The following is an 11,586-nucleotide window of genomic DNA, read 5'->3' on the forward strand; positions in this document are numbered from 1 at the left end:
CCTTATGTGTCATCTGAATAGCGAGAGTACATCCCAGTGTTTCAGGTTAACGCCTGCTTTCAGTTGCAATGATTATTTCCAGGGAGAGGCACCTAGGAGAGAGCTTGAGAAAGCAAAGCCCACATTGACTGTAATAGGGAGCAGGCAAATTGATAAGGAGTTTCAACTTGTATAATTTCTTCAAAAACTTATATTTGGCAACAAGGAAAGAGCAAATTTAAACTGGTTGTGTCCTTAATCATTTGAGCCTTGAGGTTAGATGGTTCACGGGCCAGAATATTGTGACCACAGGTGGGGTTGTCTCAAGACCTATATGATTGTAGGTCACTTCCAGTTTTGAGGAAAAGTCTCTGTGGTAATTCTTATGGATAACTAAGCAGATTTTAAGGTTTGTTGGGAGACAAAAAGGAATTGTGTAATAATTGTATATTAGAGTTACAGGTGCAAAACAGTAAAGTGTGGGTTGGAGTGCTTTTGAAGTAGAGGTAGGCATGGGGCTACGGAGACACAGAAGTGGGGGGAGAATTTGGGGAGAGTGAACAAAGCTACTGACTTCCATGTGAAATAACTGTGTCTGAAATTACAGTATTTTGATATTTAAAAATAGTGGAATTTAGCCAAAAAAATTCTAAAAAAGAATAAGAGGGACTGGCAACTTTTTTTTTTTTTTAATTTTTTTTTTTAACGTTTATTTTTGAGACAGAGAAAGACAGAGTATGAACAGGGGAGGGTCAGAGAGAGGGAGACACAGGATCTGAAACAGACTCCAGGCTCTGAGCTGTCAGCACAGAGCCCGACACGGGGCCCGAACTCACGGACCGCGAGATCATGACCTGAGCCGAAGTCGGCCACTTTACCGACTGAGCCACCCAGGCGCCCCGGGACTGGCACTATTGATTTAAAAAAAAAAAAACAACAAAAAACTTACCAAAGATCAGTAATTTTTAATTTTATTTTTAAGATTTAATACATACACATATTCAAAACAGCAAGAAGTACACATCACAGTATCCCCCACTTTTATTAAATTTTTTTGTTTATCTTTTTTTGCATAAAAGCAGCAAATATAGGTTTATTTTCTCTTCTTTCTTACATAAAAGTGAATTACAATGTTTAAAACTGTGTGAAGCAGATATGAAAATACATGGGCAGAAAAACATACACAAGCAATGGAAAACGGCCCCAAATAAACATAAGGATACATGGGGGTTTGGAGTCAATTAAGATGACCTGTCAGATTTGTGGACATTGTATGGTATTGAGAGAATCAGTCAGCTACTTAGGGAGAGAAGGGGCAGGACTTTAATATCTTACACTTAAATAGATTACAGGAGGATTAAAGATTTAGCTGTGAAGAATAAAGTCATAACAATATTAAAGAAAAACACAGAATCACATAGTTAGCACCTTGAGATTTGAAAGACCATTAAGCAGGACACAAAACCCATAAACAATACAATAAAATCTTTGGCACTGTAAAAATTGAAATTACTACATGTTGAAAAATGCCATCGATGAAAATATAGCTAGTGGGGAAAATATTTGCATTCTTAACAGATAAGTGGTTAGTATTGGCAATATATAAAGAATTTTTAGGATTCAGTGAGATGGGAAAGGACATTAAGTAAAATAAGTAAAAGGCCATCAACAGGCAACTTCTTCACATAGAAAACAAGTAAATGTGTTGTAACCATATGAGGATTTTCCCTGCCTTACTAATCATGATTTCTCTTTTCTCTCTTTTTTTCCCCCCAACTATGAGATAAAGTTTAGATGGTATGCATACTTAAACAGTTTTGGGAAAGAAGAGATGTTTTCATGGAGTCAATTTGAGGAAGCATATTATTAACATTATCACTTTAGATTGTTCATGACCTTGATCCCGCAATACCAGATCTAAGAATCTACCCTACTCTACTCATAAAAGTGTCCAACAACATGCATAGGGTGTTTATTTTCACTCAGTTTGTATTGGATAAAAACTGGAAACAACCCAGATGTCCAACAATAAGAGTTGAGCTGAGTAAACCTGTAATTTATTGTATAGTCTTTAAATAATTCATCTGTATTTTATGGTCTTTAAAAAGATAGGACCTTAGATTACATGAAAAAAAAGCAAATTGGAAAACAGTATGCAGAATGTGACCACAGACTTAGAACAATAGGAAAAATCACTTAGTACGTGTTTAAAAAAAAAACCAAACCTAGAGGCTTATACTCCTCCGGTGGTATAAGGATAAAATTATGGGTTGCTTTCATTGTCTGGGTTAAATGTCTTAAGTTTGAAATCATTTGCAATGATCATTTGTCTTGGGGGTGGCGGGGGAACAAAATTTTTAAGTAGTAGTATAGGAAGATCGCCTGGCTGGCTTATTAGTCAGTTAAGCATCCGCTTTTTTTTTTTTTTTTTGTAATTTTTTTTCTTAACGTTTATTTTATTTTTGAGAGACAGACACAGAGTGCAAGAGGAGGAGGGACAAAGGGAGAAGGCAACACAATCTGAGGCAGGCTCCAGGCTCTGAGCTGTCAGCACAGAGCCCAGTGTGGGGCTTGAACTCACGAACCTTGAGATAACATGACCTAAGCTGAAGTCAGATGCTCAACTGACTGAGCCACCCAGGTGCCCCAAGCATCTGATTCTTGATCTCCGCTCGTCTTGATCTCTCAGGGTCATGAGTTCAAGCCCTGCATGGCTCCACACTGGGCATGAAGCCTACTTAAAAAAAAGTGGGGGTGGGGGTGGAGGGGGAGTAGTATAGAGAAAAAAAAAAAAAGTATAGGAAACTGCTATTGCAGACTCCCAATATTTTTTTTTAAGTTACCAGAGTTGACATGCAAAATTAACAGTGAGATGCTCAAGTAAAATTAAATGACAGATTCCTAGATTTATAAACAATTTTCATTTTCAGAGATAAAACAATCTATCACCTTTATTATTTAACATTGCTTTTGACAATTTTGTTAATGCCTTAGTAAATGAAAGTAAAAAATAGTAAAAGGAAATTTTTGCAAGTAACATTGTATATACCTAAAAATCTAAAATCTTCAAAATCTCTGGAATTAAAAAATTAGTATAGTTGGTAAAAGTAAACAAATTAGAAATTCAGCTTATCAAAAACACAGCTGTGGTTCATGCTTTACCTTTTTTGATGTCCTGATGCTACAGTTAGCTGTTCCCAAAAGACGTCTTAAGGTTAATGAATATACCAGTTATTCAGTACAGATCGGAAGGCAGCTTCTTACTAGTCTACCAAGGGCAAATCCATCTATCCCAGGCTAATACTTAGTAATTGCATTTAATAGATATATTTATAATTAGCAGTTCATTACAAGTTAATTCACAAAGAGGAAGAACTGGCACAGTGATCTGAATACTCTGTGGTAGGGCCAGCAGATTTTTTTCCAGTAACCAACATGGGAAGCCAAATAAATAGCAATAGGTTGCTTAATGGGTATGAGTGAGAACAGGGGGAATCAGAAGAATCAGATGTGTGATATTCTGTGGCTAAGATGTCTTGATTCAGTCCTGTAGTGAACCATTAGTTGTGGGCTTTCATCCATTGACTCCCACTTCCCATGGATAATGCTTGGATGGGCTAAACACTGCTACAGAAAACTAGACAAATAATCTTAACACAATTCAGATAGGAGAGACCCTAAGCAGTAAATATACATATACAATACTTCATCCTCAAAGCAATCATCTGAATTACCATTCTACCTACAAAAGCAGTTTTTAAAAGATTTTTAATAACTCATCTAGTAGCTTCTACAGTATAAAGTGTTATTAATGAGGAAAAGTTATTTGGAATAGTTTTTGATTATTGTATAGTACTTCATGGATGGGGTGGGGTAAGGACCCGTTGAGGATGCCTGAAGTCACAGGATAAAGAAAGATAAGTGGACAGAACCCAATATGTCTTAGGCCTACTCATCCTGATTCTTGAAACAAGGCTTGGACGTGTGCCTTGATTGCGTCGGGATGCCTACGCTTTGTACCCAGTAAAGCACCCCAGAACGTATTGGAGGAATGTGTAGAGTAGGATGGCATTGGCCTCTACCTTGAGTTACAGAGCCAAGATACCCCTGATCCCTCAGTGCTTTGTGAAAATGCTAGACTAGAAAGAAAGTGATACTTTGTTGCTCTGAAGGGATGGCCCTCCTTCCAAAGGAGGTGCACCTCAGAGAGGAAATAGGGCTGCGAAAGAGGTTTCATTAGCTCACCGTGGTGGCACAGTGTTTTCCAGAGTGTAGTGTATATAAGATGGTCCAGGGAAAATAATTGTATATTCATAAATAGGTATGGATCTTACAGTGTCACAAAAATACAAAACTAGTATACTAAATTCATGACTTCTTAGTTCTGTTGCCTAAGGCTGATGTAGTATTAGCCTCCCTAAGTGAATCTAAAGAATAGTGTTAAGTAAACAGTGTACGTGATAGGCACATATGAAAACACTTAGGAAAATGGCATGAATGATTGAAGTTTGGGGAAACACTGGTTATTGAAAAGATTACAGGCTTCACAATCAGATCTACCTGGGGTAGATGTTTTGCTCCCTGGCTTTTGGGATGAACCTGAGCAGATTACATAGTCTCTCTAAGCCTGATTTCTTCATTGAAAAAAAGGGAAATGAGGATAAAACCATGCTTTTGAAACATTGGAAGTGATGTTAGATTAGGGAAGACCTCCACAGTTTTTTGTTTGTTGTGGTAGTGCTGGCTTTTTGGTAGTTGTGGAAAATAGGAATAAAGATTGTTTTGAGGAATAATTGAGAAAAAAGAATAAAGACAAAGACTAGAGAAACTTACATTGTAATGTGCAGTCTACTTTCACCTGGGAGGGTTTAGGTCAGGGCAGGATTTAGGGGTTGGCAGACTTCCTGCAAAAAGTGTACTTTGCTGGCCATATGTATGATCTGCATCACATACTCTTCTTTGTTTCACTATTCCTTTTGCAATCCTTTAAAAATACAAAAGCCCTCCTTAGCTCACATGGCCATACAGAGATAAGTTGTGGACCAGAATTGGCCTGTAGGCCAAAGTTTGCCACCCTTTGCTGTACTTTCATGGGTGATTATGATGCACGGACATGGGAGCATAGAAAGTCTTACCTGTACCTGACAGTTTTGATGACATACCCTTGTTTGCATATATATATCGTGATCTTACAGTGGGTAAATGCCTCCAGCCCCAACCAGATTAAGTTAGGATAAAAGAGAAAGATGACAGTTTGCTTGGGGATCTCTCTACAAAGGGTTAATCTTGACAGGAAAATAAACTTAACCCACAAAAGGGAATCTTGGCATCCTTGGATGACTAAATTGGATGACTGATCTGACTTTCTTGTCTGTCTTAAGATTTTCTTGAATCCTTGGCTCATCCCAGAGGTTGGCAAATAATAATAGCCTGCATTCTCACGTTTTTGTATAACCAGTGAGCATACCTGCACGCTGAGAGTTTTTACATTTTCTAATAAATACTGTTATTCTAAATATTTTTGTGACATGAAAATTACATGTGAGTCAAATTTCAAAGTTCTTAGGTAAAATATTATTGCAAGACAGCCACACCCATTTGTCTGGTGTTGTCTTTGGCTGCTTTCACACTACTGCGAAGTTGAGTATTTGCAACGGGGATCATTTGGCTGCAAAGACTGAAGTATTTACTATTTGGCCCTTTACTTTAAAAGTTTGTTGACTTCAGGTTTAACTCAATTTTTTCTTAACTGGAGGAGGATAACTTTTATTACTTTTATTATTTCTCCTTCTCCATGATCATATTTTCGCTGGAAGTGGGAGTGTGGAAGATGGGAAATTTACTTTACAGTTGTGCTTTGAGAAGTAGGGCAGAGGGCAGGGGAACACATTTCTTAAAGATAATACTTGACATTTGGAATAGTCAGAAAGAGGAAAGGTTAAAACTATTCAATAGAGGTTCCAAATAGAACACTGACATACAGCTAAGTATGGTCCACCCAGAAGAGCTTGGGGACAAGACTAGAAGCTGTTAGACTCAAGAGCAGTGTCTATGTAAATCCACCATAATTCTCCGTGTTTTCGGGGAAACAAGGTAAAAGAGGAAGGACCAGTATATTTTCTAATTCTCCTCATCCTCTCTTTGACCTTGCACCTCTCCCTTCCAGCTTAGCTAGTCCATGAAAATTATCTAATATGCAGGGTGGTACCTTAATCCAAGAAAGCTTTGGAACCACTTGCAATAACCTTTATTAAATTGTCCCAGATAAGGTTCTAATACTTACAAAGCAAATTGGTTTAAGTTACCTCGGATCCTTTTGGGAATGAGGTGTGGAATATGACTAAATTCAAAGTATACTGCATTCTAAATTATTTCACTGGTTAAAGCATTGGAATGAATTCTTCCCCTTTAGGTATTCTATAGATTTCTAAAACATGTACAAAATATTCATAGTTGTGACTAGAAATACCTGTAGAATTGTACCTACAAAGTTGAATACCTCAGTAGTATAATTTATAATTATAACCTATTCTGATTTCTTTTCAAATATTAGGTGTCCTAGTTGCCTATGAAGGTTTGCCACTTCATCTTGCACTGTTCCCCAAACTTTGGACTGAGCTATGCCAGACTCAGGTAAAGAAAATGAGTTTTAGATGATTTGGTCTTTCATCTCCTCACCATTTGGTCAGTAATTTTAGGAACAGTGGGTTAAACACTAGGTGGAAAAATTGGGGAGGTTTTAGAATCTTAGTAGGTAAAATATGATTAGTGGAAATAATAGCTATTAAGTATTGGGCATCAAGTTGCCCTTTGGGGTTTTTTTACTTCAGTAGATTTGTATCACAGGATTTTCAAATAAGCTAATATATTTGAATTTGTAATTTATAGGTCAATATAAATAGTTGTGGTAAAAGTCCAAAACAGGGAGGTATTTGGGGGGAAGTCCTTTACCTGTCCTTTACCTTTACCTCTTACCTGTTACCTTAGGAGTAGGTTTTCAAGGGTCTGATGTACTTTTTTTTTACCAGCATGGTCATTGAGAACTGGAAACACTATATCCTACCTACTTTAAGTATCTTAAGAGCCAACTCTTTAAAGCAGGCACCTAAATAATGCTTGTTTCATTCTGGGGGAGAATGGCAGAGAGGTGGGGAGAAACCAGATTGGTCCTAAGATTTGATTCATTCCTTGGACCAGGCGCATTTAGATCCTGAGAAAACTTGGTTTCCTGACTGGTTGCAGCTGCCCATCCTCAGAGGAAGAGATGAGTTTGTTTACTTTAGCCTAAACTTTACCCACATTACAGTATCTGAAACACTTTATGCCTCTGGTACAGCCTCCTGCCTGGGCTGTAATGCTCTGTTTATTCTCCCGGTGGATGTGTGTCACACGGTGCTGTAATAGTTGTTTATCTCCTCACAAACTGAGCTCCTCAAGTGTAGAAATGGAATCCTCTCTATCCCTTCAAGAAATGTCATTTTATTCTCTGTAGTAGGAATCTTTAAAAGACTAATTTACATTGATCACATGGCGTAGTACATAGGAGACTTTGAGAAAATGACTTCCTGGGTTTTTTTCTTTGTTTTGTTTTTTTGTTTTTGTTTTTAGCTGAGTGGTTAATTCAGTAAATGGGAGAGCTCTGCTTTTTCCCTCTGCCACTGCTGCTGTTCTTTTCATTCTTGATTTGGGTAGTCGCTTTTTTTGGTTTCTGTACTCTGCCACTGGCTATTGCTTCCCTATTGTTTTATCTACTCCAGCACTTTACTGCTCCCTTAATTGGCTTGTTTTCCAAAGAATCCACCATCTCCAAAAACTTCCTTTAAAACAAAGCCAAACTGTCCAAGGCTTCCAGTCTGCCAGCGTGGTAGAAGCAGCCGTCAAGAAACACAAGCAGCAGGCAGAGGCTCTGGCTGGTAGAATTAAGCAGATTTTCCTGACACCAAGCATCTGAAGAGCTGGGTCCTGGTCCTATTCGACTTCTGATTTTTTTGGGTGAACTTGAGTGACTTACCAAGTTGCTTACTCGAATAAAGCATATACCTGTACATATTACCTAAACTTTGCCCTGTTTTATTAAATACTCCATTTTATCTCCCATATAAATGATCTTTTATTAAAATACCTATAATCTAGAGAATAGATTTACTTAAAGATATACTACTTGTGTTGAAGAGCCATGACCATTTAAAAACAGGGGAATGAAATTTTAGTAAAATTTCTTCTGTATATTGGGAACCACTAATTCTTGTGAGGTAATTAAAGGAGGTTTGCTGTTTACTTTGCCGTATTCATGGGGGGTGGGGAGGATATTTCCAAACAAATTACTGTTGCTTAACATTTTAATTCCTTTTATGGAATAAGTTTAATTCTTAAAATTTGTCTTTTTTCTATATATAGTTTGGTTACCTATTATCCATTAATTGGTCCTCTGCAAACATTCTCATCCTATTTGCTGGTCTTAATTTGTCCAGTCCTTATTCCCCCATTTAATGCTAGATAATAAAGTTGCATTTCTTTGGAAACCTATTTGTTCCTTTTGCCCTTCAGACTTGTTACTCTCTTCCTCTTATACTTACATGTAGAGTCCAAGTGACTAAGACTTGTTTTATCGGGAGGACGGTTACTATAACTGGAGTTAGAAGTGGTCTCTGAAAGGACTTAAATGACTTTGGATGTTCATCATAAACAGTGTGTAAGCCTTGCAGTTATTTCAGTGCTCAACCATCAGTACTTCTTCTCCCCTACTGTAGTCTGCTATGTCAAAAAATTGCATCAAGCTTTTGTGTGAAGATCCCGTTTTTGCAGAATATATAAAGTGTATCCTGATGGATGAAAGAACTTTTCTAAACAACAACATTGTGTACACATTCATGACACATTTTCTTCTAAAGGTATGTCCTACCTTTGAAAACTCATTGTGTTACTTCTACCTAGTTAGTGGTTGTGTTTTCATGGTGTTGGTCTTTTGGAGATTTGTTTTTAATCTCTTTTTCTCAGGTTCAAGGTCAAGTGTTTTCTGAAGCAAACTGTGCCAATCTGATCAGCACCCTAATTACAAACTTGATAAATCAGTATCAGAATATGCAGTCTGATTTCACCAATCGTGTTGAAATTTCCAAAGCAAGTGCTTCTTTAAATGGGGTAAGAACTGGGGGAGGGAACAGTCATGTTGTACTTAAGAACTTTCCTTAAATCACCTTTGGCTTTAGTACTATTTTACTATCCTAACTTCTTCAAACTCTGGAAAAACTACCAAATTTCTAAAAACATGTGTTCACTATGGGCAGTGAAACCATTAAGAGGAGACATTCCTTTTATCTCTACTTGTTTACATTTTTTGAAAACATTACTTGTGATGTTTCTGTTATTGCCTGTGGCTCATAAGTAACTGAAACAATCAAATTAATGATCCATTGATTATAAAGGCAATTAAACCTAGGGAATTAGGTGCCTTATATAGATTTCCATGATACCCAGGTCATACAGTAATGGAATGCTAACACATGTCCAGCAGCAGTTTTCCAAGTAACAAAATGTTGCTTAGATGCCAGAACAGGTTGCAGAGCTAGGTGAGTTAAGACCTTACTATTTGTGACATTCACCAGAAATGAGCCTATTTGAGAAACTGATTTCTAGATCGAGGCCTTAATTTCTCATGGATAATATCCTAATGCTGGCTTTCTAGTTTTAGCATTCTCTAAAAATGGAAAAGAAACCAGAATGGATTCCTGGAAAAGTAAATGTGTGTTAAACTGTAAACAGCTGTGTCAAAATGTTAGCTTTAGAATTTGACATGTTCCTTTCTGGGTTTACAGGATCTGCGTGCACTTGCTTTGCTCCTGTCAGTCCACACTCCCAAGCAATTAAACCCAGCTCTAATTCCAACTCTGCAAGAGCTTTTAAGCAAATGCAGGACTTGTCTGCAGCAGAGAAACTCACTCCAAGAGCAAGAAGCCAAAGAAAGAAAAACTAAAGGTTAGCTTTGTGGACTAATATTAATTATACCTTCAGGGTGGGAGAGGGGGAAGAATACACTCAGTGTAACTGACTTTGTAATAGCTGTATGTTCAGTTGGGTCTCCTGGGTATAAATGCTAAGAACAAAATTTTCCGCAAACACCCCCCGCCCCGGTGTGATCTCAATGACTCCTTTCAGAGAATGATGTTCATTTTTACAGATGATGAAGGGGCAACTCCTGTTAAAAGAAGGCGTGTTAGCAGTGATGAGGAGCACACTGTAGACAGCTGTATCAGCGACATGAAAACAGAAACTAGGGAGGTCCTAACCCCAACTAGCACTTCAGACAATGAGACAAGAGACTCTTCAATTATTGATCCAGGAACTGAGCAAGATCTTCCTTCCCCTGAAAATAGTTCTGTTAAAGAATATCGAATGGAAGTTCCATCTTCGTTTTCAGAAGACATGTCAAGTATCAGGTCACAGCATGCAGAAGAACAGTCCAACGAAGGTAGATTTGAAGACTGTAAAGAGTTCAAGGACCTCCACTGTTCCAAGGATTCTAACCTAGCTGAGGAAGAGTCTGAGTTCCCTTCTACTTCTATCTCTGCAGTTCTCTCTGACTTAGCTGACTTGAGAAGCTGTGATGGTCAAGCTTTGCCCTCCCAGGACCCTGAGGCTGCTCTATCACTCAGTTGTGGCCATTCCAGAGGACTCTTTAGTCACATGCAGCAACACGACATTTTAGATACTCTGTGTAGGACCATTGAATCTACAATCCATGTGATCACAAGGATATCTGGCAAAGGAAACCAAGCTGCTTCTTGACATTAGATGTAGCATGTCTACTACTTTTAAGGTCCCTTATCTCCATCCCCCACCCCCAAAGCTGTTTGTATAAGTTTTGCTTATTTCTGTTTTTGTGCTTCAGTTTGTCCAGTGCTCTCTGCTTGAATGGCAAGATAGATTTATAGGCTTAATTCTTGGTCAGGCAGAACTCCAGATGAAAAAATTTGCATCTTCAGTATACTTTCTAAAGGGCAATCAGATAACGGATATGTTTTATGTAATTAAGAGTTCACTGTAGTGGCTTTCATTTAATATGGCTGTCTGGGAGGAACAGGGTTCCCTGGCCCTGTACAATGTAATTTAAACTTACAGCATTTTTACTGTGTATAATATGGTGTCCTCTGTGCCAGTTTTGTACCTTATAATAGAGGCAGGTCGCCTCCGATCGCTGTGGTTCTTATTATCAAAATTAAGTTTACTTGTATACGGAACAACCACAAGAAATTTGATTCTGTAAAGAATCCTCTTTAGCTGTGGCCTGGCAGTATATAAATGGTGCTTTATTTAACAGAATACCTGTGGAGGAAATAAAGCACACTTGATGTAAAAATAATTGTTTTATTTTTATTGACATGACTGATTGATTGCTATTCTGTGCACTTAATTAAACTGATTGTGATGACTTTTCATTTGTTTACATTTAACATTGCTTTAGTCTTCTCAGATGAAAGTAATGAGGACACTGAGCGGGAGGGAAGCATTTCTCCATTATACTCTATTTCCTTAGTGCTGGCGGCGATCCAGAACGTAAGCTGCCCCGCAGCCTGTCAGTCCTCCGCCTGGAGTGCATAACCACTGTGG

General features: G+C 38.0%; 1 protein-coding gene across 3 annotated transcripts in view; it reads left to right on the forward strand.

The window, feature by feature from the left end:
- The window catches only part of USP34 (ubiquitin specific peptidase 34), a 249,644-nt gene extending 238,230 nt beyond the window's left edge, over window positions 1–11,414 (forward strand). For all 3 annotated transcript variants that reach the window (XM_078444514.2, XM_078444515.2, XM_078444516.2), the window contains 5 exons: window positions 6,533–6,612; window positions 8,730–8,870; window positions 8,977–9,120; window positions 9,795–9,954; window positions 10,157–11,414. In XM_078444514.2, coding sequence (XP_078300640.2) covers window positions 6,533–6,612; window positions 8,730–8,870; window positions 8,977–9,120; window positions 9,795–9,954; window positions 10,157–10,764 — 1,133 coding nt within the window. In that variant the 3' untranslated portion in view covers window positions 10,765–11,414. The remainder of the gene's footprint in view (window positions 1–6,532; window positions 6,613–8,729; window positions 8,871–8,976; window positions 9,121–9,794; window positions 9,955–10,156) is intronic.
- The last annotated feature ends 172 nt before the right edge of the window (window positions 11,415–11,586 follow it).

The sequence above is a fragment of the Panthera onca genome, chromosome A3 (assembly GCF_046562875.1).
Source record: "Panthera onca isolate mPanOnc1 chromosome A3, mPanOnc1 haplotype 2, whole genome shotgun sequence".
Classification (NCBI taxonomy): Eukaryota; Metazoa; Chordata; class Mammalia; order Carnivora; family Felidae; genus Panthera; species Panthera onca.